Source organism: Dendrobates tinctorius, unplaced genomic scaffold (genome assembly GCF_039654945.1).
Source record: "Dendrobates tinctorius isolate UK_male_01 unplaced genomic scaffold, ASM3965494v1 ptg000070l, whole genome shotgun sequence".
Lineage (NCBI taxonomy): Eukaryota > Metazoa > Chordata > Amphibia > Anura > Dendrobatidae > Dendrobates > Dendrobates tinctorius.
Window position 1 is genome coordinate 61,750,534 of NW_027361738.1, and position 25,261 is coordinate 61,775,794.

General features: G+C 42.1%; 1 protein-coding gene across 6 annotated transcripts in view; it reads left to right on the top strand.

Annotated features, from left to right (window-relative positions):
- MPP7 (MAGUK p55 scaffold protein 7) overlaps window positions 1-25,261 on the top strand; it is a 434,998-nt gene that overhangs the window by 186,829 nt on the left and 222,908 nt on the right. For all 6 annotated transcript variants that reach the window (XM_073581723.1, XM_073581726.1, XM_073581725.1 and 3 more), the window contains one exon: window positions 7,620-7,738. In XM_073581723.1, coding sequence (XP_073437824.1) covers window positions 7,620-7,738 — 119 coding nt within the window. The remainder of the gene's footprint in view (window positions 1-7,619; window positions 7,739-25,261) is intronic.

Below are 25,261 nucleotides of genomic sequence, written 5' to 3' on the forward strand. Positions count from 1 at the left end.
AGCCAATCTGACTATGGCATACTGGGAAAAGGAGTTTTTGTATTCTGTGGATAATCCTTTTGTGAGTGATATTAACTGGTATGGTAGATACATCGATGATACCCTAATTATTTGGGAGGGAGATGTATCTACCATACCAGTATTTATGGATAACATCAATTCTAATAATTTTAATATCAAATTCACCCACAAAATTGAAAAAACTAAAATGGCATTTTTGGATTTGGAATTGCAGGGAAATGTGGGACAAATTATTAAATCCAGCACTTACTGTAAACCTATTAAAAGTAATACAATATTGCATGTCCACAGTGGACATCCCAGACATGTTATTAGATCTATCCCCATTGGAGAACACAGATTAAAAAGAAATTGCACAGATGAACAGGATAAAAATGAAGAATTTGAGGATTTGCACAAAAAGCTAGAAAAAACGCGGCTATCCAAATTGGATGCTAGTAAGAGCTAAAAAAAAAACAGACAATAGGGATAGAATTTGTTTGTTGGAACCAAATAATAAAAACAAAGTGAGAGGGGATATAAATAAAAAAAAAAAATGTTTGTCAGTCTGGAATATAGTCTTCAATTTAATAAAATCAGGGACATTTTTTATAAGTGCTTACCAATTTTATATGAGGATGAAACTTTGGTTAAAATATTACAAACTGGCACTTATGTGATAGCTAGGCGTGCTCCTACAATTGGGGACATCGTTTCTCCAGGTTTTTTCTCGTCAGTGCAATCCACTGGTAATTGGTTAAAAACTACAGGTTTTTCCAGATGTGGTCAGAATAAATGTAAAATGTGCAGATATACACAAAGGGTTAAAAAATTTAGTGACCTCAATAATGTTCAAACTTACAACATAAAACAATTGATTACCTGCAATACAGAAAACGTAGTTTATAAAATACACCGTGAAATATGTAATTTGTCCTATGTAGGATGCAGAACAAGGAAATTAAAAGCTCGGATTTTGGAGCACATTAGGGATGCAGAGAATAATCATTTAAACACCCGCAATATTTCTATGGCTTCAAAACATTTTTTAATGCACCACAATGGTAATTTGGATGCAATGTCTGTAGTGGGAATTGAATGCATTTAAAAATTTAAAACGTGGAGGAGATGTAAAAAGACACCTTCTTACAAGGGAGGCCTTGTGGATTTTTTGCTTGGGGTCCAGATATCCTAATGGTCTAAATAAGAGCACTGAAATCATGTACCATTATTAATTGGTCATTTCTATATTTTTCCTTTTTTTTTTATTTGTATTTGTTATTAATGTGAAATAATTATTTTATCTGTCAGCATAACGCAAATCTCCATTTTCTCTGAGAAAAATGCAAAGGACCCTAGTGTCTAATCATGTGACTGAAAGTGTATCTGCTATTGGCTCTTGATGTGTATAAGATTTGTGTAACTCCATCAATCTATAGATGTGAAAAAGATCCATAGTGGATCGAAACGCGTAGTTGTTTCTAGTGCCTCCCAGCGCATCCTTTTGCTGGAGAGGAGAAAGCAGACATGCTGTTATTTTAAATTTTCTTCAATAAAACAAGTTTTTTAGTAGCTGGAACGATCCCTTTTTTTTTTTTTGTCTTCAATCAATGCTTCGCTGAAGTCCAGACGAGGTTCCGTGCTCCGGCTGTTTGGTTGGTGAGCTGGCTAGGGCTTTTTAGCCCATGTCTTTATATTTGTGCTATGTGCAGACGATCGGGAAGCGCCAGCGCTTTGGACACAGCGCATGTCCACTGAGTCCGTTCCGTCCAAAGCGCTGGCGGTTATTGAACGCGGGTGAATCTGCATGTGCTTATATAGCAGGGGTTTATGTACCAATATCAGGATATAGACTCTAAGCAGCAAATTGGTGTGTATTGGATAGTTAAAACTTAACTTTTATTTAATTAATTTAAAAACAATGAAAGTGCCAAACAAGTGCCATAAAGTCCTCGTGCATATGTACAAATAAAACAGCAACCTGTGCTAAGTCACCTTTACTTCCCTTTACTTTCCTTTAAAAGGACCAAAGATGGAAACAATATATCCGGCTTTGTGTTATTGTGCCCTGTATTTACATCCAATTGTACAAGACACAACTGTCTCAGCTTTTCACCGGATAATCTTATTCAAATACTATCCTTAGTGGGCCTGTGTATATTGTCAACAATCAAGCTCCACAACATTAACATCAATTTCAACAATATACCATGTCCTTAAGGGATAGGATGGACTTTATGTTCCTAGTAAATGTCTAGGAGCATATATATATATATATATATATATATATATATATATATATATATATATATATATATATATTATGCGTCTCTCAGTGAGCCAGTGCAATACATAAAACACCTATGGAGCACATTATATAGGAGTCTGGAGTCCCTCCATTGTCACTGCATTCACATCACTCTCATGGTGCATCACAGAATTATTACACTGTGCTTATCTTTGGTATCATAGGTCTAAACAGCGATGCCTGCAGTGCGCTCACAGTAAGGGGGCTTCAAACCTCAGCATATCCTCATATTCATGTACAGCTGAGGGGCCTTCATCCCTGAGTATGTGTCCCAACGCGTTTCATCTTAATACCGATTCATAAGGGGAGTAGTGACATCTGGTCCTGAGACATGGCACCATGTCTTGGTTCTTGGGAACCCTGATAGGCTCCAACTGGTCTAAATGGGATCTAACGGAAATGGCTCCAGTAGTACAGCAAAGAAGTGGCTCGTTGTTCTGGTTTCCAGTGGCTATCCTACATGTGCCAACAGGATTAACACAATCATGGGTGGTGGGGAAGTCACCGTGTTCCAGCAGGGGCTGCGGGTACCAATAAAGCCGCTCTACTTTAACCCTTATACTCCAAGTTTATGGCTGCCGGGTGAATTTTTGCTCTGGGTGAAGGAATGTTTAGCTGCTCCTCCGATATATGGAGCTATGTCTCCTGTTTATGGGTGGATTCACTTGGCTTTATATCAAGTGCTGTATAAGGACCCGGACTACGAGTCATTAGAGGTCCAGAGACACGCAGTCATTCCGGGCATTGTGGTCTTTATATGAACCTAGAAATATTGCCATTTGAACCTGGCCTTTGAGCGTAGTTTTCTTTTTTCATATGCGTTGCATACTACTTAAATGCTGTATGCGGTTTGATCAGTTTTCTCAACTCATCCTGGTTAATGGTCAATCTTGTGGATTTTTAGCAAGTAACATGAAATATTTAGACCAGGAGGGTACAATCTTTGACTAGCGACCGCATGTGAGCTACAGTTCTGGTCCTTGAATGGGTTGACCATTTACAGCCAGACCAGGGCAGTGTGAACTTCATCGGCTGGTATTTGAATGACCATATTTTGAGCACCTCTTTTGATCACGACCCCTCATGTAACGTCATAACATCGTGGGGGCTTAGTGATCACAAGAGGCGCCCAGGATGCCGGCATTCAAGTGTTGGCCAAGGAAGTTTACACTTCCATGCCTATATTCTTTATGTAGCCCTTATCACACATTTGAGGCAGTTATGAGTAGTCAAGGACGTACATACCCAATTAATGAACCATTTGTCTTAATGGGAATCTGTCAGTAGTGTCCACCCTCTTAAGCCATCTATATGGTCATAGAAAGTTGATTAAAATGATTCCTTGATATTTGTGATCCACGTTTTTCTTAATATGTTAATTATCTCTAAAGATCTATGGGCTAGACATGGATCTCCTTCAGAATCTGCCTCCAGTGATTATTTTAAATGAAAGGAGGCATGACCAGTGTGAGACATGTAATGACTGACAGTCTGCTCTCCTGATGTACATGTCTCATACTGGTTTCTCCCATTTTCATTTAAAATAAGCTCTGGAGGTAGATTCTCAGGGAGATCTATGTCCAGCCCATAGAGCTTAGCTCATTTGCATATTAAGAAATATGTGGATTTCTCTGCAATAAGACATCAGATGGTAGATATCAAGGTATCATTTTAATCCTCTTACTATGACCTACATGCTCATAGAGATGGCATATGAGGCTTTATTTTACTGACCAATTTCCTTTAAAGGTAACCGGACAGCTGATACATGATGCCCAAACCATGGGCAACGTGTATCAGACATTTCATATATGTTAGTCTGTGAAACCTTGCGGGATTTCTGAAAAAAAACATACTTTTAATAGCTGTCGGAACCCCGGCAGCTTCTCTCCACCCACTTACAGTGACTGACAAGCCTCTGCCTATACATGCATGCAGGCAGAGTCCTGTCAGTCACTGCAAGTGGGTGGAGAGAAGCTGCCAGAGACCCGCCTGTACCACTAGTCACCCGTGCTTCTCAGTCCCCGACAGCTATTAAAAGCATCAGCCAGTGGCTGATACCGGTTGCCCATGGTTTGGGCAGCATGTATCAGCTGACAGGTTCCCTTTAAAAACTGGGTAATGCCACAAATCCATTTCCCGCAATCCCATATTGGCTGAACTCTCTTCTCGCCCTTTGCTGCTCACATTTTAGCTGTTCTCCTTGTTAACCGCTACTTCTGAACACACGTTTTTTTCAGGATGTGTTTTTTTGGGCGCCCGCATCGTCACTCACCACAGTTCTACTTGGCAAACCACTACGAGCATTTATTTCCCCTTGAAAAAGTATATTAATATATTTGAGTTGAAAAGACTTTTTTATACTTCCAGGGGTCTGTGGGTATCGTATTCTACGCTCACGAACAAGATTTTTTTTTTTTTTTTTTTTTTGAGAAACCGCTGGAGATACAGATCTTATTTTGACCTACGCAAACAAGCGTAATCGGAGAGCGTATGTTTATATATTAGAGAGAAGACATTCATGCCCGGTGCCAACCGATGGAAAAACAAATCGGAACACGCCTTTTTTTTTTTAAAGCTTAGAATTACATTTCTAATGGCGCACAGAAGGCCTTGAAGGATCGGACTTTACGTCTCATTAATACAATATTTAGATTAGCCTTCAGAAGTTGGAAGCCCATCTTACAGCTTATCATGTTACCGGGCCGTTTTGGTTAAACATCTTGTAAAGCTGTCCTTTTGATGAACAGCAACAGTTATTCAGACTAAAAATAATAGCAGACCCGTGTAGCGGGGATCCCTGGAGGATATTCATATTTTTGTAGACAGTAGACAGAAAGAAGGGGGAAAAAAAGAGGCATTTTGTCCTTTTTACCCCTAGTAATCCCCCCTGGAAAATTAAACATGTGCTATGAATTGATATCGGCTCATGCCAGGTTAGCTCCCCGTAGAGGCTCGCGCAGTCAGTGCGGCTGCATTCTTGGACTACAGTCTGATAGTTTGTGTATATGATGGATAGCAGCTTACGCCGGCTGCTACTGTAGAACACTAAGCTACTGTTTGCCTTGCAAGCTTACTCGACTATGACTCTAACAACTACTGCTTGCTGCAGGTCGGGCACCACCATCATTAAGAAGAAAACAAAAAAAATTTGGAACTGACTTTATTTCTAGACTGTATTTCTAGAGCTCGCTAGTTCGTTTTCATGAGGTTTACATATAACTTTACATATAGTATTGCAAGGACGGTGCTATGATTTCTGCTCTGCAGGGCTATGTGTTGGGGGACATTCTTTACCCTTGATTGGTATCCCGTCTCACGTCTATGGCTAGATGGAGACGTCAGTGCAAATTGGACCCCAATGTACAAACCGTGGGTCTCCCGACCCAAGCATGACAGCGTCATGTATTTTTACGAGGCGGTAGCGCTCAGGTCAGAAGCACCGCTGGCAGTCCGTGCGTTGTTGACCAATTTGATCTGATTCAGCCCTTAAAGAGGCACTGGGGACTGTTTCCAGGTCAAAAGTGGCCAGTATTTGCTTCTTTTCTTTTTTTTGCTTCTACTACCCCTCTCTAATTTTCTTTATTTTTTTTATACCATACGGTTCCGAAGATATGAACCATTTTCTTAAGAGCATCCAATATCCTAATTTTTATGGTCTTTACCAAGGGGGAGTTGCTCTCTGGGTAATTAACAAAAGCAGGCTAAAGACACGTCCCTTTATAACTATATCAAATAATAGTAATATATTTAATAAAGCATAATATTACACTCATTAAATGGCTCTTCCTAGATTTACAAAAAAAAAAAAAATGCAGAAAACTCAGGGTGCGGCAGAAATAAAATAAGGACGAAATAAACCTGGTGACAGGTCCCTTTTATTATATTTTTGGACGAGATACACTTAAAATGGTTATCACCTACATACAGGATAGGTAATAAAGGTATAATAGCGGAGAAACCACCTGCTGGGACACTCACGAATCATTGAAACTGGGGTCCCAAAGTCCCCTTTGTCAGTATAGTGGGAGAGCTTATGTGTGACCGCCGCACTGTAGTGGTAGTGTGCATATATGACGATTGTTTCTATAGAGTGGTGCTTCTGCATGGGCACTTCAGCTTCATTCACACATCATACTTTGGATCCCAGTTTTAGTGAGGGTCCCTACAAACAAAACCCATTGATCATATTCATTATTTCCTATAGATAGGAGACGAGATAAATGTTTTCTAGAACAAACTCTTTAATAAGTTATGGCTGTCATTTGTTGCAGGGTGTCTTAATCTGAACCAATTTTGGAGCATCTGTTCTTAGAAGCTTGAAAGGCCATGTTTCTCTGTATTCCTCTTGGAAATGTGTGAATACATTGACAAATATTTGATATTCGCCTCTCCTCCTTGCCCATTTATTATGCCCCTACACTGTCTGATAATTGGTCAGTGTTGATGGTGTTAAAAGACATCGAGAAGAGAAAAAGTTACACCCAATTGTCAGTTTATTCATGTATTTCCAGGAGGATTAATCAGTTGACATACACAGATTTAATAAAACGAGCCGACTTTTATAGGAGTTTTACTTAAAGTGGAACTGACGTGGACACCTGCGGAATCGGCCGAATTCTGGCACAAGACTCTTGTGTATCCAGAGTAGTCACCCAGCACCCCGTGACTTGCACATACTGTAACTTGCCCGAGTATGATTATTATGCTACCCAAGTAGACATGCCGCCCCAGCCTTTCAATATACGATGTGTAAATGTATGGATTTTATAAGTAGCATACATCATTGCTCCATACGATCAGCGCAGTGTGGAAACTATGAAGACATAAGGTATGAAATGTAGAATATCGACATTAATTTTTATGGGACATATGGAAATACAACTGTTAATTGAGCAATAAATTTAAAAAAAAAAAAAGAATTTCAAAGTAACCAGAGTCGGGATTCCGCGGACCACCCCATTTTAGTTTTTGGAAGCTGAATGGATGAGTCATTTCATTCACTACCATCACTTAGGATGGAAAAACAGTTAAGTCTCAGAGTACGTGTTGGTTGTCGCTAACTGAATGGAATAAATATCTGTATTTTTTGTGACACGGGCCGATGGGTGAATGACATCTCTGGCCATTTTTACCGAATAATTAGCCCCCTTTTTTACCGTATTGATCTTTGAAGGCCCTTTCTGATGACTTGGCCGATGCTCGAGTGGAAACTCCGGGCTCTTATTGACCTGCTCCAGGCGAGCCATCACACAGAACTGTTAGCTGAAATTAATGAGATTACATTTTCTGTTTTATTTTCATTTTATAGGTCTGTATGAGCTCTTGGCTACGCTACCGGCCCAGCTGCAGCCGCATGTGGACAGCCAGGAAGACCTGACCTTCCTTTGGGATATGTTTGGTGAAAAAAGTCTCCATTCACTGGTGAAGGTAAGCCATATTGAAATGCCATTCATGACTCAAAGACAACATTATTAGGGATTATGTCTGAGCGGCCTCAGAACTTTTAAAACTCACGGATGGTGTAAAGTAGATATGACGATTATGAGCGCAGTCTGGGCTGGTAGAACAGGAAACTGCTGTTTTTATGTTATGGGGAAGAAAGTTTTCATAGTGTTGACTATAGGCACTTTTAACACAGTCGGCAGGAAAACCTCTTCCTGAAATATTTTACGGTGGAAGTCATTTTTCATTTTTTTAGATTGCGATGGCTTGGTAAAATTAATATTTTACCATCTGATTGCCTCGGGGTTACATTACATTTATCACTTTGGAAAATGTAAAATTAAAACTATAAGATTTGTTAAAACAAATATTAATAAACCCAGAATATTACACACAAAAATGGTAGGCAGGTTCGTCTGATCCTTTCAGGACCAAGGCAGGTTCACGTAACACTTTCCCGACTAATGTCCACAGCTTAATTTCAGAAAGACTTATCCAAAAGGTAAATACTGTATTTTTTAATGTACTTTTAGCTAAATAACTTTTATTTTTCCTCCTTTTTTGAATAACAGGTGTGGCTTTAATATGGTAGCAAAACAAAGCTGGTTTCTCTTTGGGAGAAGGGAAAATGGCAAAACTTTTTGAAGAAACTGAAAATTCCCATATTTGTGTGCAGTTAGGGTAGCACATGTTGCAGAGTTATTTTATTATTATATATATTTTTTTTTTTTTTTTTTTTTTACTGTGTAAGGCTCCTTTCTTTCCTTCATTTTTGCCCAAATTCATTGGTCTTGTCGGGGCTTGTGTCCGAACCCCCCGCGAAATTGGATTTGGGCGTATACACCTACTGGAGGTGAACACTTAGATGTAGTCTACTACGTAAACGCACAAAAATGATGCATGACAGAGCGCACATTCAGTCTGTCGGCAGCGTTACACTCATTGGCCCTGTTGTTCATGCACTCAAATCCCGCTTTTCGGAGTGTTCGAATGCAAGCCCCAACGGAACCAAGGAACGTGGGCAAAAACGCAGTGTGAAAGGAGCCTTATTGAACCACCACCTTGGCGTTTTGTTTTTTATTTTACCGCCATAGTAGTATTAATGTAAGTTCCCTGCTCCTTTCACGCCAGAAGGAAAAAGCTTTAAAAAGTTGCAAAATGTAGGCGCAGCTCGGAGTTGCGCTAAAATTTTGTGACTTTCACGCCTGCTTTTGCCAGCGCCGTCAAAATGCTTAGAGCTGGGATGGGGCGTGGCGGACGCTCCAGATTCATGAAGAGTCGTGCACCTTTTAATGAATCAATCTGACTCCGGCATGCCCCCCTCATCAAGACCCGCATGAACCAGGGCTGTGGAGTCGGACTCAGAGCCCATTTTGGTGGAGTCAGAGTTGGTGTCATGGAAATTGAGGAGTCGGAGGTTTGGCTTACCGACTCCACAGCCCTGGCATGAACAGCGCCGGTCTTGATAAATCAGGTCTGTTTTTAAAATAATTATTCCCAAACTTGAATCCCAGTGTAATGAGAGATAAAGCTATGACTACGTATAATTTACCGATCACAACATGCAAGTCAACCTTAGAAATGTAAAAAAAAATAAATCTGTCAATAAGAATAATAAATACTCTTAAAAAGTAAAACATGAAAAATAAAAATGATAGGACCTACTGAAGGATTCTTCATTTATAAAAATTTTACCACATGTATAAAAACTAATAAAACAATTTGAATAATGTATGCATTTATACAAAAAAAATCTAAAAAGCTTGAAAATTTTCAAGACATCAAAGGTGTGATGAAGATGTTTACAAAATTAATAAACCTATACAAGACTTCAGTTTGAAATCTAGATTTAGACCAAGAGAGACCAGTGTCACCAATGTATAGATCCAAAAATTCTCCTGCAAAATGAATGTTAGATGGCGAGGACATCTCCTGTGTACTAATAAGATTCAAGTCTAGGCTCTGACTGAGCCATTCCAAACCTTTGACCTTCTTCTAGCAAAGACATTCTTTAGTTGATTTGGAGGTAAGGTTAGGGTCTTTGCTGAAGGGTGAAATTCCTCTTCGTCGTCACCTTTTTAGGAGAGGCATGAAGGTTTTGTTGGAAAATTGACCAATATTTAGAACTGTTCGTAATTCCCTCAAGATTGAATAACGCGCTAGTGCTAGCTGCCAAAAAACAACCCCAAAGCATAATGCTGCCACCACGATGCTTCACTGTGGGTATGATGTTCTTTTGATGATTCCCAGTGTTGACTTTGCACCAAAAGCATACCTTTTGGAATTGTGACCAAAACGTTCCACCTTGCTCTCACTGGATCGTGACATGTTTTCCCACAAGTTTCTGGCAGACCATAGTAAGGCATGGATGTTTTTCTTATAAGTCTTCATATTTGCCACCCTGTCTAACAGGCCATGTATATAAATAATTCTGGAGATTTTCACATGCAGTTCCAAACCAGAGTTTACCAGAAGTTCCTGTAGCTCCTTTAATGTTGCTGGAGGCCTCTTGTGTAGCCTCCAGGACCAATTTTTTTCTTGTCTTATTTGATATTTGAGGGAAGTCCAATGTCACTGATGTGCCAAATTTAAGCCACTTATAGATGTCCATCTACAAAATGTTCCATGCTGTATTTAATGCCTTGGAATTTTTTTGTACAGTTATCCTGAATTACAGCTTTTAACAATGACATCCCTTTGCTGTGTTGTAAGCTGTTTACAGATCATGGCATTTGCTGTAAAATGCAGCTTATTAAATGTCAGGAACATCCTATTGGAACATCTAAACGGTACATGGGGTTAATTGTAAACACTGTTAATGTCAGCTGTGTACCGACTACTATGTAATACAAGTTTCACCCCTTCGTGACCGATGACATACATGTGCATCATCGGCTGTGTCCCTGCCTCTGTATGCTGCTCACCCATTTCCCCGCACTTGTTGGCTGACTCATATCGGCACTTGATATTTTCGATCCACCCACGGCTGTTAAACAGTTAAATGCCAATCACTGACCGGCTTTTTTAACATGGGCTGACAGGAAGCGCGTCATTGATCCTGCCCATTGGTGCGCCCGTCATGTGATCAAGGGATGACAATGGGTTGTCATGACAGCCAGGGGTCTGCTAAAGATCCCTGTGCCTGTCATCACTAGCTTTCTGTGAACGCCGGCTCGTGACAGACGTTTATATTAGATTGTGATTTTTGCTATTCAGAGCAATGCTGACGTCCTGCTATGTGCAGCAGAGGTGATCGGACTATCACAGCTTTAAATCTCCTGGGTTAAATGTGATTGGCTAATTGTGAACACCACCGCATCCCCAATTATAAGTTCACACTTATGCAACCAAATTAGTTTAGTTTTTTTTTTATTTTTTTCCCCTCCAAATGATTTGTTTGTTTCTCAATGGATTTGTACAGATAATGGGTGACCTTAAAGGTGGAAAAAGTTCTGAAATTTTCTTCTTGATATGGTTTTTTTAAAACATGATAAAGAGTGTTTTTTTTTTTTTTTACAGGGGTGTGTAGACTTTTCAAATCGACAATAGGTTACGCTCTCATGATCACCATGATTTGTGTTCTGGTTGGTGCTAATGCAACATTTTTCCTGACCTTCTGGACGATGCTGATAGTTTAGTCCCAAGGACGGCCATAGGTCTTACACCATTTCCTTGATAGAAGCGAGAGGTTGCCCTGCTTATGGTGATATCTTTCATTGTACCTTTATTCGACCCCCTAGTAGACTTTGGCTCCGGCCCTAATGGGCTCACGCTGTCCCATGTATTACATAGTCGACCATTCAGTTGTATGAATCGTGTATGAATGAATGCAAAGCCAACAGCAACTTTCTGATAAAGCCAGCTGTATCCCACGGGAGCGAAGAGCTGCCCATTTTCAGTGTAATGAAGAGTAATCTTGTCGAGATGACCTGGTTATGTTTTTTCACATACTTGGATGCGCGTTAAACTCGTATAGAACTGCGCCCCCTTTCTCAAAACTGTCAAACGATCCTCTTGTATCAGCAGGCGCGGGGGTCAGACTATACCGCTGACCGTAAATGCTTATTCAACATACACAAATGTTTGCTTGCCCTTGTTTGGACGGATATCTCCGGCTGCTTGCACAGAACATTTTTTTTTTTTTTTCGCATGGTTAGTATTAAGCACTTGGAGTTAAGCTTAAATCAATAGATGTTCTCAGAAAAAAAAAAATCTTCTAAGCAATCTACATGTATAATTCTGAGTTCCCGCATGGCACGGCTGCTTCAGGAGCCACATTCATTTCTAATGATTTCCTTTAAGTCAAAGTCAACTGAAATTCTCGTAAGTTGTTTCATGCGGTGGCTTTAGTCCTTAGAAATTGTGTTTTAGCATAAAGTGTGCACCATAAGGAATCACGACAAAGGCGTCTTCTCTTAATATGACGTCGGTCAGGTAATTTTTGGTAATCCTAGGCTGATTGCATAGAGGCAAAGCCACGTCACTGAATGGTGATAACACTATAACGCCCAAAGTAAAGATGGTAAACGATGCGGACATTTATGTTTGCTTAAATGCATGTAGTTTTGGTTAAAAACTATTTTTGAAATTGGGTTTCATTAAAAATTTTCCACGGCTTACCTTCTGTAGCCTCTTTGTTGCACGGTCTGTTGACGGCTTTAGAATGAGTTAAAAGTAATTTTCTGCTTATTTATGACTACCGAACCCATCAAGTTGAGTTTAACTTTGTAGTCATAAATCAGCTTAGAGGAGCTCCGAAAAAGACAGATAAATGAGTTAACAACTTGCCGTCAGAACGAGCTCACTGACTGATAATTCCTCTGCCCGAGGTCCTCAGTTTCCTGCTAGTTGTACAGTGTAAACAGGCTTGCATTCACTAGTTGAAGTTGGAAAGTGCTCATTCGTCAGGCGAACTGAGCTTTGTGTTTACTTTTAATGTTCAGTGTTCTCGGCAGCACATTCCACTTTGTAAACAGGACGTGCTGTCGAGAACAGTGGAATCCTATGTGCACGGAATTCTACATTACTGATCATTCTGCGCGCATAATAAATGGCCTAAACATGTCGCTTTTCAGCCGTTTAACGCCACTGGTTGGGTAGTGTAAACCCGACCATAATAACACCTTCTGCACCCAGCATTAGGCCTGAAAACTATGATCTTGTAGTAGCCAAAATGTGTAACCCCTTCCTGATGGAGCGAGTTTGTTTTTTTTGTACTTTCATATTGTCCCTCCCCGTCTTCCAAGAACTATAACTTTTGATTTTTTTTTTGTCGATATAGCCATATGAGGGCTTGTTTCTTGCAGGCACATTCATTTTATCATGTGATGCACTGGAAAGCTGGGGAAAAAAAATCCAAGTGCAGCAAAAGCACAATTCTGTAATTGCTTTTTGGGTAGTTTATTTACGGTATTCACTATACGGTAACATTTACTTGGAACTATGATTCTCCAGGTCAGCATAATTACGCAGATAGCAAATGTGCATAGTTAGGCTAGTTTCACATTAGCGTTTACGGCCGCAGCGTCGGGCTGCGCACGGCCGCCGCTAAGCCCCGCGCCTCCGCAGGTAGCTCCGCCTACGGACGCATGACGCTGCATGCGTCCCCTATCTTTAGCACTGGGGACGCAGCCCATGCGCAGTATGCGTTTGGCGGCGCATGCGTCCTTTTGACGCTGCGCCTACCAACGCCAAACGCAACAGGTTGCAATTTGGTGCGCTCGGCGCAGCATCAAAGGGACGCATGCGCCGCCAAACACATACTGCGCACGGCTTGCATCCCCAGTGATAAAGATAGGGGACACATGCAGCGTCATGCGTCCGTAGGCGGAGCTACCGGCGGAGGCGCTGCAGGGGGCGGGGCTTAACGGCGGCCATGCGCAGCCCGACGCTGCGGCCGTAAACGCGAATGTGAAACTAGCCTTACATAGTTACATAGTTTTGAAGGCTGAAGGAAGACCTTATGTCCATCTAGTTCAGCCTATTTTTAGTTCAGCAGTTCTGCATTGTTTTTTTTATTTTATTTACGTGGTGAAAGAAAATTCGGATATTTAGAAAATAATCTTTCTTGTGCATCCATATTCCGATTTTTGGTTGATGGGGCAGTGTAAGGGCTTGTTTTTTTTTTTCTGCCTTGAGCTGATGTTTTTATTGATACCGTTTTGGGGTAGATACTAGGTTTTGATCGCCTTTTATTGCAGTGCTGAAAAGCCATAATTCTGGAATTTCGATTTAATTTTCTAAATGCGCCGTTTACCAATAAGGTTAATTTATTTTATATTTTGACAGATCAGAATTTTATTAACACAGTGATACCAAATATGTATAGTATATTTTTTTATTTTAATTTTTATATGGGGGGGGGGGATAAGGGTTTGAGTTAGGGTTTGAGTTGAACTTTTTTTTCATCATATTTTTTTTTATATCACTTTCTACTGTATTTGTTAGACTTAAACCTGCCATTGTCTGTCTGATTTCTTGTGCAATTCCACCGTATTGCTATGTATAGCAAAAATGTCACTATTGTGGAAAGACGTTTCTCTTTCACCATTGAAGCTTTATCCTGCTATAAAACCTATACTTGTTGCTCAGAACATAGCTTGATCGCACAGATCAGCCTGGCGGCAGCGGAAGGCGTTTTCACTAGCGGTTTGTGCATTTGTGTTGGGAGCGGTGTGTGCTAGCTTTGCGATAAAACAGATCGTCAGATCAGTAATTTTGATCTTTTTTTTTTCTCCCCTTATTGAAAGTAAATTCTTCCCGTCGCTCTGGTTTCATCTTTCTCAGCCTGTGGTTAGCACTAAAATATATTCCGTATCTCGTAGTATCTCCGAGGGCTGGAAGTCAAGTAATCCCATGTAAAGAAGGGAAAGAAATAGATAGAATTACACGTGAAAATATGAAAATAAGGCACATTGTTAGTACGTGTTTTCTTAATGGAGAGTTGTGGTCTCCTGAGGAAACTTCAGTCAAAACTTATTTTAGAATAAGTTAGTCATGTCCCGGACCCCCCCTGAGTGCGGTTACTCACAACTGCACAACACTTCTCCTGGGGATAAGGTGACCTGGAACGTTCCATAATGACTGCCCTATTAAGCGCTGATTATTTGTTATATACTTACACGCCAATTACTTGTCTTTTAGACGTAGCAAACAGCTAAAAGGGCAACTTTTGCTTGTAGTTTTTTAACGAAAATATTTGACTATTGTGTTATGAGAAAGTTCCTCATAGTAGTTGGCATTGCTACTTTTGTTCGGCTATGTTCACATCACGATTTAGCCACCACACGTCGCTGACTCCGTCCGTGCTTCCTTCTGAAGCCTTGGAAAATAGGATTTAGGCCTCATTTTTGATCGTGCAAAACAGAAGCCGCGGAGACACCATCACATGTTTCTCAACGCAAGCAATGACTAGCCAGGTCTTTCCCCGGGAAGGAACAACCACAGGAAGGGCAGTCTCCAATGAAGGAAACCACCTATGCCAAAACATGGTATCCATCCACAGACAGCTGTTTCGGGGTATTGCCCCTCATCAGTGTGGAGTAGGAAACTGGCCAGTAGGAGCAATGCCTAGTAAAAGACTGTGAAAAATGAGGATGAATGAACTCATGGAGATCAACATCCAACACTGCGGAGACACCATCACGTGTTTCTCAACGCAGTGATTCTAGAGCACTGCCCCCATCCCTTATGGGAAATATGCAAAACATGCAAAACAGAAGCCGCAGAGACACCATCACATGTTTCTCAACGCAAGCAATGACCCGGGGAAAGAACTGGCTGGTCATTGCTTGCGTTGAGAAACGTGATGGTGTCTCCGCAGTGTTGGATGTTGATCTCCATGAGTTCATTAATCCTCATTTTTCACACTCATTTTTGATCGTGTCTGCCTTTTTAGGCAAGCACAATACCAGAGTTGATCAAGCTTTTGTGCCTACCTGAAAGTGGCAGACACTAACGAAAATGGGGTCAGACACAGCCAGGGCTGTGGAGTCTGTAAGCCAAACCTCCGACTCCTAAATTTCTATGACACCGACTCAACCTAGACTCCGACTCCACAGCCCTGCCATGACTGTGGAGTCGGTAAGCTAAACTTCCGACTCCCCAATTTCCATGATTCCAACGCCACCAAAATGGGCTTCGACTCCATGACTCCGACTCCGACTCCAACTCCACAGCCCTGGACACAGCACAAAGAGACTCCGTCTTCATCATTAAAGGCAATGGCTCCTTCGGCAGATAGGTCCTATTCCCAGTACAGGGCTTCAGATGGAAGCACCAACTGAGCCAATGACGTGGTTAAGAAGTAGTGTTAACCCGGTTGAAGTGGGAAGGATCTTCTAATTCACAGGTTATGGGAGAGAGAATACTTCAACTATCGTCTTGCCAGTATTCTATGAATAAGCATCATACGTGGTGTGAAACTACAACTCCTAACGTGCCCCCACAGCCTGTGGTTGTCAGGGAATAATGTGTACTACCTGCAGTCTTCATAATGTAAGCCACTGCAATCTGAAATTTACTGAGAGAAAACAGCAGGTCACTGTGAAACCACTCTGAAAGGCTAAAAAAGGACTGTACTGTCATGAGACTTTGCATAAATAAGTGATACAGGCAATTGTAAAATAAAACTGCGTAATGTATATTATCAGAGAAATCGGCATCCTTCCCTGCTTATCAGACATTTCCTTCCCTTCACTGTAAAAAGCAGCTGAAATGGGAGGATTGAGGAGCAGGGAAGGAAACAGGTAGGATATAGAAAAACCTATTGCAGGGCTCTGTAACAATGGTTTTATTGCACACCAGAGCTTGATTCAGATCAAGTCAGCTCAGCTCTGCTGTATAATGTGCTCCATGTTGCTGGAGCCTGTCGCTGTGAGCAACAAAGTGAATGAAGAGCAGGCATCCCCCCCCCCTTTAATAGGGTAAGTTCACACATTGCAGATTTATATGATGAGCGAGTATACTCGTTACTTGAGATTTCCCGAGCATGCTCCGGTGATCTCAGAGTATTTGGATGTGCTCGGAGATTTAGTTTCTGTCCCCATAGCTGCATGATTTGCGGCTGCTAGACAGCCTGACTACAGGAGATTGCCTGTTTGTTAGGAAATCCCCACATGTATTCAGGCTGTCTAGCAGTCGCAAATCATGCAGCTACGGCGACAGAAACGAAATCTCGGAGCAGATCCAAATACTCGGGAGCTCCATCCCGAGAAATTTTAAGGATGGAGGCAACATGACACTCACTGAAAATACATATGAACCATTGAGCTTTTTTTATCCTAACAATGATAAAGGAATAACACAATATTTCATATTAGTCCACAAAGACAACTTCTGAAAATTACAAATTGTCTTTATTAAATACCAACAATATATGTACATAATAAAAATTAAGTTCAATACCAAAAATCAATAGATTTTAAAAGAACAGGCGGCCAGCAATATAACCATGGAAAGCAATGGAGGGCATCAATTGTGAACAAGTGGAGAAACCCCAGGCATGTAAAGACAAATACCATTCAGTATTAAAGTGCATAAGGTATAAATGCATCAATGACTATACATGTCCAGAGGCATCACCACAGGTCACAAATGGAAAGAATATAACATGATTTCTGTAATACAAGGCAAAATATATTGGCCACACATATAACAACACCCCACTGTACCCACACAATAGTCCTAAATAGAGGGAAATGGCCAGTAAATAGCCTCAAAGAGCTTGAAAAGCCGGTAACATCACAACTTCTTACCCATAATGAAGACCCACGGAAGCACAAGTGCCCCGCCGCGCATTTCGCTGTTGCTTCCTCGGGGGTCAGTATGTATATATAACATAATGTAATTTTTTTTTTTATTTTTACATCCACACTTTTGCTATGGATTCATAGCAGAGCTGCAACAAATTCCATGGATTTCATGCGGATTTTTGCCACTCATTCTTGTCTAGCAAAACCACAATAATTCTTTTCAATTTGTACAGTTGAAATTGACATGCTGGGGTTTGACAAATCTGCGAAATGGGTAAATCGTTGTTCTGAAAGTAAAAGCAACGTGTGTATGAGATTAGAAAAATCACAACCACTTTGCCGGGATTGTATTGCATTGCAGAATTTTTGTCTGCAAATTCTAAAAAAAAAAAAAAATAACATGATGCTTGCAGTAAAGCGCTGTGACAGCTCGTACATGTATTACCGTATATACTCGAGTATAAGCCGAGGCATCTAATTTTATCACAAAAAAAGTGGTAAAACTTAATGACTCGAGTATAAGCTAGCTATGCATTGTCCCCTCATCCCTATTCTGGTATGCATGGCTCCACATCTCAGTCCTGGTATGCATGGCTCCTCATCTAGCTGCTGCAGTTGACACTGTGCACGCTATGACAGAAATTAATATTCACTGTCAGAGCAGTGAATATTACCGTAATTTCTCTTTAGCAGTGGGCACAGGCTTTAGCTGCAGCAGCCGGCTCCTGCCTCCTGTGACCCGCTGCTCCACCTCTGCTGCTCCCTCTCCATGTTCTGGACCCTTACTCGAGTATAAGCCGAGGGGGGACATTTTCAGCACAGAAAAAGTGCTGAAAAACTCGGTTTATACTTGAGTATATGCGGTATACGGACAGTCATAGCCAGATATAATGTTTTTATTTTAGCATATTTATTTCTTCCACAACTTTTAAAGCCAGACCTGCGATAGCTAAGTAGTAGTGATGAGCAAATGTGTTAGGATAAGGTTTTATCTGGTCATTCTCTGGTCACTCAGTGACTTTGGCGTGCTCGAAAAATATGTTCAAGTCACCCCGGCTCGCATGTCTGACAGCTGTTAGACCGATGCAGCACATGCAGGGATTGCCTAACAAACTTAAAAATCCTTCCATGTGTTGCAACTGTTGAACAGCCGGGGTGAGATGCAGCCCCGGGACTCGTACATATTATTCGAGCACGCCAAAGTCACTCGGCACCCGAGCATGCTCAGATAACACCTTATCCAGGCACTTTTGCTCATCCCTACTAAGCAGTCTTTATTTGAAGGAGCGGTTGACTTGATTACACAACCCCGTGCATTATTATAGAGCAAGACAGCTAAAAAAATATCACCTCTCCCGAATGAAGCAGTCACAACATGAGCACCACTGCTGCCGTTGTACAGCAAAATTCCCTGCATCCAAGATAGGGTGCCATTCCCTAATTTCAGTAAAGTAGGGATTTCTGCAAGTATATACACTTGTGCACTTCACATTTGGCCAAGCTGAACTAGTGGCCATTCTCCTGGTGGAATGGGGGACAAATCCAATTTCACCAAATGGATGAGAGGGATTTCCAGCTGTCACAATGCATATGTTATGATTATTCCATAAATAAATAACTTTGGTAGAAAAGAAAAAGTGCAGATATCTCAAAATTGCAAAAATGCTCAAAAAAAACCCCTTACTTTTTGGTTGATGTTGAAGTCACTGTCCAGGGTGTTTAATTAGGTGACCAAAAAAGAAAAGAATGAGATAAGCTAACAAAGTAGCGTAACTCATGCGGTACATAACGTAGCGTAACTCGTGCGGTACATAACGTAGCGTAACTCGTGCGGTACATAACGTAGCGTAACTCGTGCGGTACATAACGTAGCGTAACTCGTGCGGTACATAACGTAGCGTAACTCGTGCGGTAAACCCTCTGCCGCTCTAGCAGCACTACTCTGGCGGTCTCATCATTTGTTGTTTACTGTTCTGTAGTGGTGACGTTGCGATTCAGCACACGTGACCGCTGCAGCCCATCAGTGCCTTCAGCAGCGCTTGTAATATGGTAGATCTGAAATCAAAGACGGTCGAGATTGCTGCAGGTGCTGGAGATTTATCATATGACTATTCCTTATTTCCTGGTTTCTGCTCATTTATTTTTAAAAAAATTTCTCCTTCTTGACTCTAAATTGACTCCTTCCACTTTATTTGGGAAGCTGCAGGTTGTCAATCTGCTCCAATTGCACAGTTTTAATAATTTTTTTTTAGCTCTTTTGTTCTACTTTCTGCTGAACATCTAGTGAGGTAAGACTGTTTATTGAGAATTTGCAGGAATCCAAGTGTTCCAGTAGATTAGAGCAATGTTGAAATAAGTGGCGTAATCAAGATGTTCTTTGTTCTCTGTGTTCTTTGGCTTTCCAAGGCACAGAAAAGACAGTTTTCATGTTTTTTTAGAAACATTAGTGCCAGACTAGTGAATGCCTGGTGGATACATTTAGTGAAAATTGCAAAACACTTAACGGTGTAATCTGCAGAAAAGGAAAAAAAAAAAGTTTGTTTTTCTCCCCCCCTCTTGTTTCCTCCTTTTGTGATCTTTTGCTTGATACTTTGTCTTTGGAAATGTAGTAGCTTGCTGAAGACGTTGGCTTTTACTTACTGTGTGAAGAATTGTCTGCTGTTTGTTATCAAAGAAAATATTGTGTCTGAATGGTTGTAATACAGAATAAACTTCCAGCCGTAGAGATGACTTTTTCCTGATGGGCCCACGTCCCAGAAGTTAACAGGCTTGCAACAAATAAAACGTTGTTGTAGGTTCCATCAAAGATGAGATAGGCACTAGGCTTTATGAGAAAATTCTGTGGCTGGGGTTGCTACATGTAGAGATTTAGAGATGGGAAAAGGCTTTGTATGGAAGCCAGCAGTGTCCATTAGTGTTTTACCAATCCCCAAAACTTTACATCACTCCATACAGATGTGCGCCTCCTCGGGGACCTTTTGCGATTAAGGTTAATATGTGGATTGCTTTTCTAGGACTTGGACTCTAGTACTGAGAGCATTGCACTTTACTGTAGAAAGAAATGCAGATGAACTGCCCATAGCCACTAGTCACAGACTAAAAAGTGACACACAGCGTGCGGAATCCCATACAGACCCCGTAATATTCAATGCGGCTACATGAGTCTATTGGATCCATCTAGGTTTCATTGTGTGTCAGTTTTTAGAACAGGATAAAATGTTTTGCACGTGTGTAAGGAGATGGACATACTGCCCACATTACCTCTTTAAGAACACGCATATTTTTCTATTGTGTAATGTGAACTGTGACATGCATTAGTAGTGTTGGTATTGTGTTCTAGCCAACAGTAAGGAGAGTTAGGTTAATGATTGGGACTAGCCCAGAGTGGGAGGGTCTAAGGTGAAGTGACAGAGGCAGTTTTCTGTCAGGACATCAGATAGGTCCCGTTGTGCGTCTGAAGCAGACATAAGATCTGGAGACAGTAAGCAATGCCGCATGATGGGGGGTGTCACGAAGTGAAGGGAGGCTGAGATGGTGATTAGTGTGAACTGGAGTAAGAAGGAAAACTGACAGGAGGACGGAGTGATCAATCAGAGACGTGTCCTGGGAGAGGAATCCTAGCCGTATGGCCCCCGAGTTTATAACTCACAGAGGTAATGGGCCAAGAATGGACATAGTATGTGAGACAAAGAGATAGTGCCCTGGGCTGGAGTTCCAAGGCGTCGGCAGCAGAGGAGCTAAGCACTGGCATTGGACTCTCACTAACTGCACTGTAGTACTGAGCTGGGTGGTGGTGAAGGAAAGTGAAGCAGTGGAGATGGAGAACTAACGAGTACCGGGGAAAGAATTGAGACTGTGTGAAAATGCTCTGTACTGTTCATAAAGTTGTGTACCCGCTACCGACTGTACATTATTCCCACAAAGTTATCGCTCAGTAAAAATGTTATATTGTACTTGTGGTTCCCCTCACTGATGCCGCGGGGACTCGAACGTATTTTTTGACACTCGGTTAGCACCCGACCATGGCTCATAACACCTGATCCCAGCACGTTCGCTCATCACTAGTTACCGTGTATCCGAACTTGTCTGAGTCTGTTTTTATTAGTTCTCGATTTGTTTTCAATGGCTTTGTGATTTATATTTACTACTAATTTATTGCCCCCTTCCTTCCAAATCTCACTCTGGAAGCTTGCATTTTCCACAAGAATCCAAATAACAAATTCGATGCCTTGGTATTTGGCAGTCAGATGTCACAACAGGAGCAGAATCCATCAGGGCTCCCTCCTTATTTATAACTGTAGGGATTGTTCTTTATCCCAGACCGGGAAGCTCCTTCCACTTACATATCATCGCTGTGTAATCCACTTGTGGGAATTTTTTACGAAACAAAATTCCTGGTTGTAAATTACTAGCCCCCTTTAGAAGTTGCTTCCAAAACTGACCGTTCTGGGCCAGGAAGCAAATTGTCTTGGTGTGTTCTTCTAGGGAAAGTTCTGGAAAACATGTCGAAATCAAGGCTCTGGCCCTGCTCTAGCGCATATGTTCAGCCTCTTGCACTTGTCGGTCTTACATAAGGTTAGAACATTGCGTTCAGTTCATGGAGGATGTGATGCAATGTTGCACGGGCTGATGGTTACCAGACAAAGTCAAAAAGTCATTGTAGTGGCACAAATTTAAAGAGAGGACCATCGTCATACATACCTCCTATATAAGTGGAAAACTGCAAAGAATAGCCCTAAAGTAAGAATACGGAGGACCGTACGCTAGCCAAAAAATATGTAGAAAAAAGTCCCAACACTGAGTTATAAACCAAATAAATGATTTTATTAATTTACATAATTTTATAAAGTAATTGGACATGAAAGCAAACCACATAGAAGATGGAAAAAACGCAAACACTGGACAAGAAGTGTAATACATCTGTGCCTTAGAAATGACAACGCAGAGTATACCACATCCTAAAGAAACTTCTTTTCTCCTCCCAACCTGTACCATAAAATAGACAGCTCAAAGAGGTAGAATAATATAGGTTAGTGCTGAGTAAAGTACATGGTGCAGATAATTATACTATGTACAAGGATGCGAAATATGTAATAAACAATTAGACACACCTGGAGATTTTATCTCTGATTACCCCTAGGAAGATGTAAAGTGCAAATAAGAAATATAAAATGAAGTAATATCAGATACACAACTCCTAGGGGAAATCGGGGACAATATTGTGCACAACCTAGCTCAAGGTAACTAGATGAAGCAGCATAAAAATAAGCAGTATAAGAGCCAGTGACAGATATAAATACCCAGTATATAGTCACGTCCAGTGTACCTCTTGACGTGTGTTTCGTTATTAAATCTTCCTCAGAAGGGGTGTCTTTTATTGTGAAGCAAACAACATATATGACAAAATAACTGGAAACTTGAATGTAAATAACTGTTCCCCCCCTGCTAAAGTCAGTACTTTGTAGAGCCTCCTTTAGCTGTAATTACAGCTGCAAGTTGTTTTGGATGAGTCTCTATGAGCTTTCCACTGGGATTTTTGACCATTCCTTAAGGCAAAACTGCTGCATCTCCTTCAAGTTAGATGTTTTTTTTCTGGTGAACAGCAATCTTAGGGTATGTGCACACGTTGCGGATTTTGATGCGTTTCCGCAGCGTTTTTGGACTCGCGGAATTGCCTCAAATCCGCAGTGCAGCGTGCACACGATGTTAATGAATGGGAAATGCAAAAACGCTGTGCACATGCTGCGGAAAATTCCGCGCCGAATCGCATCGGTAAATTTTCCGCAGCATGTCAATTCTTTTTTTGCGGATTCACAGCTGCAGTTTACATTCTGGCACATAAAAAAAAAAATCTCACTTTTACTCTTCGCCACGACAGCACCCACTTGGAGAGAGGGATCCGCCCATAGGAACAGGAAACCTACAGAGATAAAAGAGGGCGGTCCACCTCTCCCCCTCAGTTGGTTTCCTGTTCCGATGGGGAACCGCAGGATACGCTACAGTCTTACGTGGGCCAAGGAACCGCCTGTGCAGTGTCTGTGAGAACGGCAGGGGTTCCGGTCCAGAAGCAGCGACGGGGGAGTGCTGGAATCCGGCTCCCTCCTCGGCTGGTATGGATGACGGGCAGAAACCCCGGTACCGGGTGGCGCCGACCGCGGTTATTCTGTGGACAACATGACACCGGGCGGGAGGATCCATTCCGGTCCATGTGGGGGCGCAGGAACCGGAGAAAACGGGCCTCCGGCGTTCCTAAACGGCTTCAGCGTCCAGGAGGACGCACAGGCAGCGCGGCAGGAAGTGGTAATGAGGAACTTCCGGGTTACCGGAGGTTCCTCGGCTCAGAGCGCACGCGCGGCTGGGCGGCGCTGCAAGCAGAGGCGCTCCCCGCCCCCTCCAGAAAAAAAAAAAAAAGTGATTCAATCTGCAGCGCGGATGGCTAGTCTCGGCGCTGTAGCGAGGAGCCGCAGATGGGCGCACCTGGAGGGGGAGGTACCAGGATGAAGGGGCTTATAAAAGGCCTGGGGCACAGAAATATGGCGTGCAATCATGTCTTCACCAAGGCAGGACACGCATCCCCAGGCAGGCGACGCAGCAGCAGCCAAGGACCACGCAAGACGAGGGTCCTCGGATCGTAGCCACAGAAGCCATGCCAACAAGCCTCCTTCTCAGCCTCCTGAGCCGGTACCTACAGCTTCTCTGGGTGAGTGGACGACGCTCTGCCTATCAAGCTGATAAAATGTGTCTCTCTCTCTCTCTCTCTCTCTCTCTCTCTCTCTCTCTCCCCTCCGTCATGATGTCTCTATCTCAGACTAAGAGGAAGGAAAAATCAAAAAATAAAGAATGTGCCCTGTGTACACGTCCGCTACCGGACTCGTACACAAAAAGACTGTGCAAAGGATGCATAAACGAAACGGCAAAGCAGGCGTCAACATCAGCAGTAGACATAAGGGCTATAATTAGAGAAGAACTACAGGCCCTAAATCAGTCTAGCAGGCCTACTAATATCGAAACATCTAGGCCAGCAGACGCCATAGACACCGATGAGGGCGAAATAGCCTCGGATAATTCTAATGCATCTACATCGGCATCCTCCTCAGAGGCGGAGGGCCGTTGCTGTTTCCCATTAGATCATATGGATAATTTAGTTAAATCCGTGAGGAATACAATGGGTTGCACAGATACAAAAGAGCCGCAAACGGCTCAGGAAATTATGTTTGCAGGTCTAACAGACAGAAAGAGAAAAGTTTTTCCGGTTATTCCAGCAATAAAAGCTCTGGTTAAGAAGGAGTGGGAGAGACAGGACCAGAGAGGGTATCTTCCCTCAACTTCAAAGAGAAGGTACCCCTTTAACGACGAAGACTTGTCGACATGGGTTAAAGTCCCGAAGGTAGATGCGGCAGTGGCCTCCGCCTCAAAGCAAACAATCTTACCAGTGGAGGACTTGGGCGTGCTAAAAGACCCCCTGGACCGTAAAGCGGACGCCTCATTAAATAGGGCATGGGAGGCAGCTACCGGCACGTTCAAACCGGCAATAGCTAGTACTTGCACAGCTCGTTCTATGCTGGTCTGGATCGACCAACTAGACCAGCAAATAGACCAGAAGATCTCCAGAGACAAGCTACATGCCGCCATACCTCTAATCCGCGGCGCAGCGGCATATATAGCTGATGGCTGATTCCTTACGTTTGGCAGCCAGAACAGCAGGGTTGGCTAATAACGCTAGACGTAGCCTATGGCTAAAAAGCTGGAGAGGGGA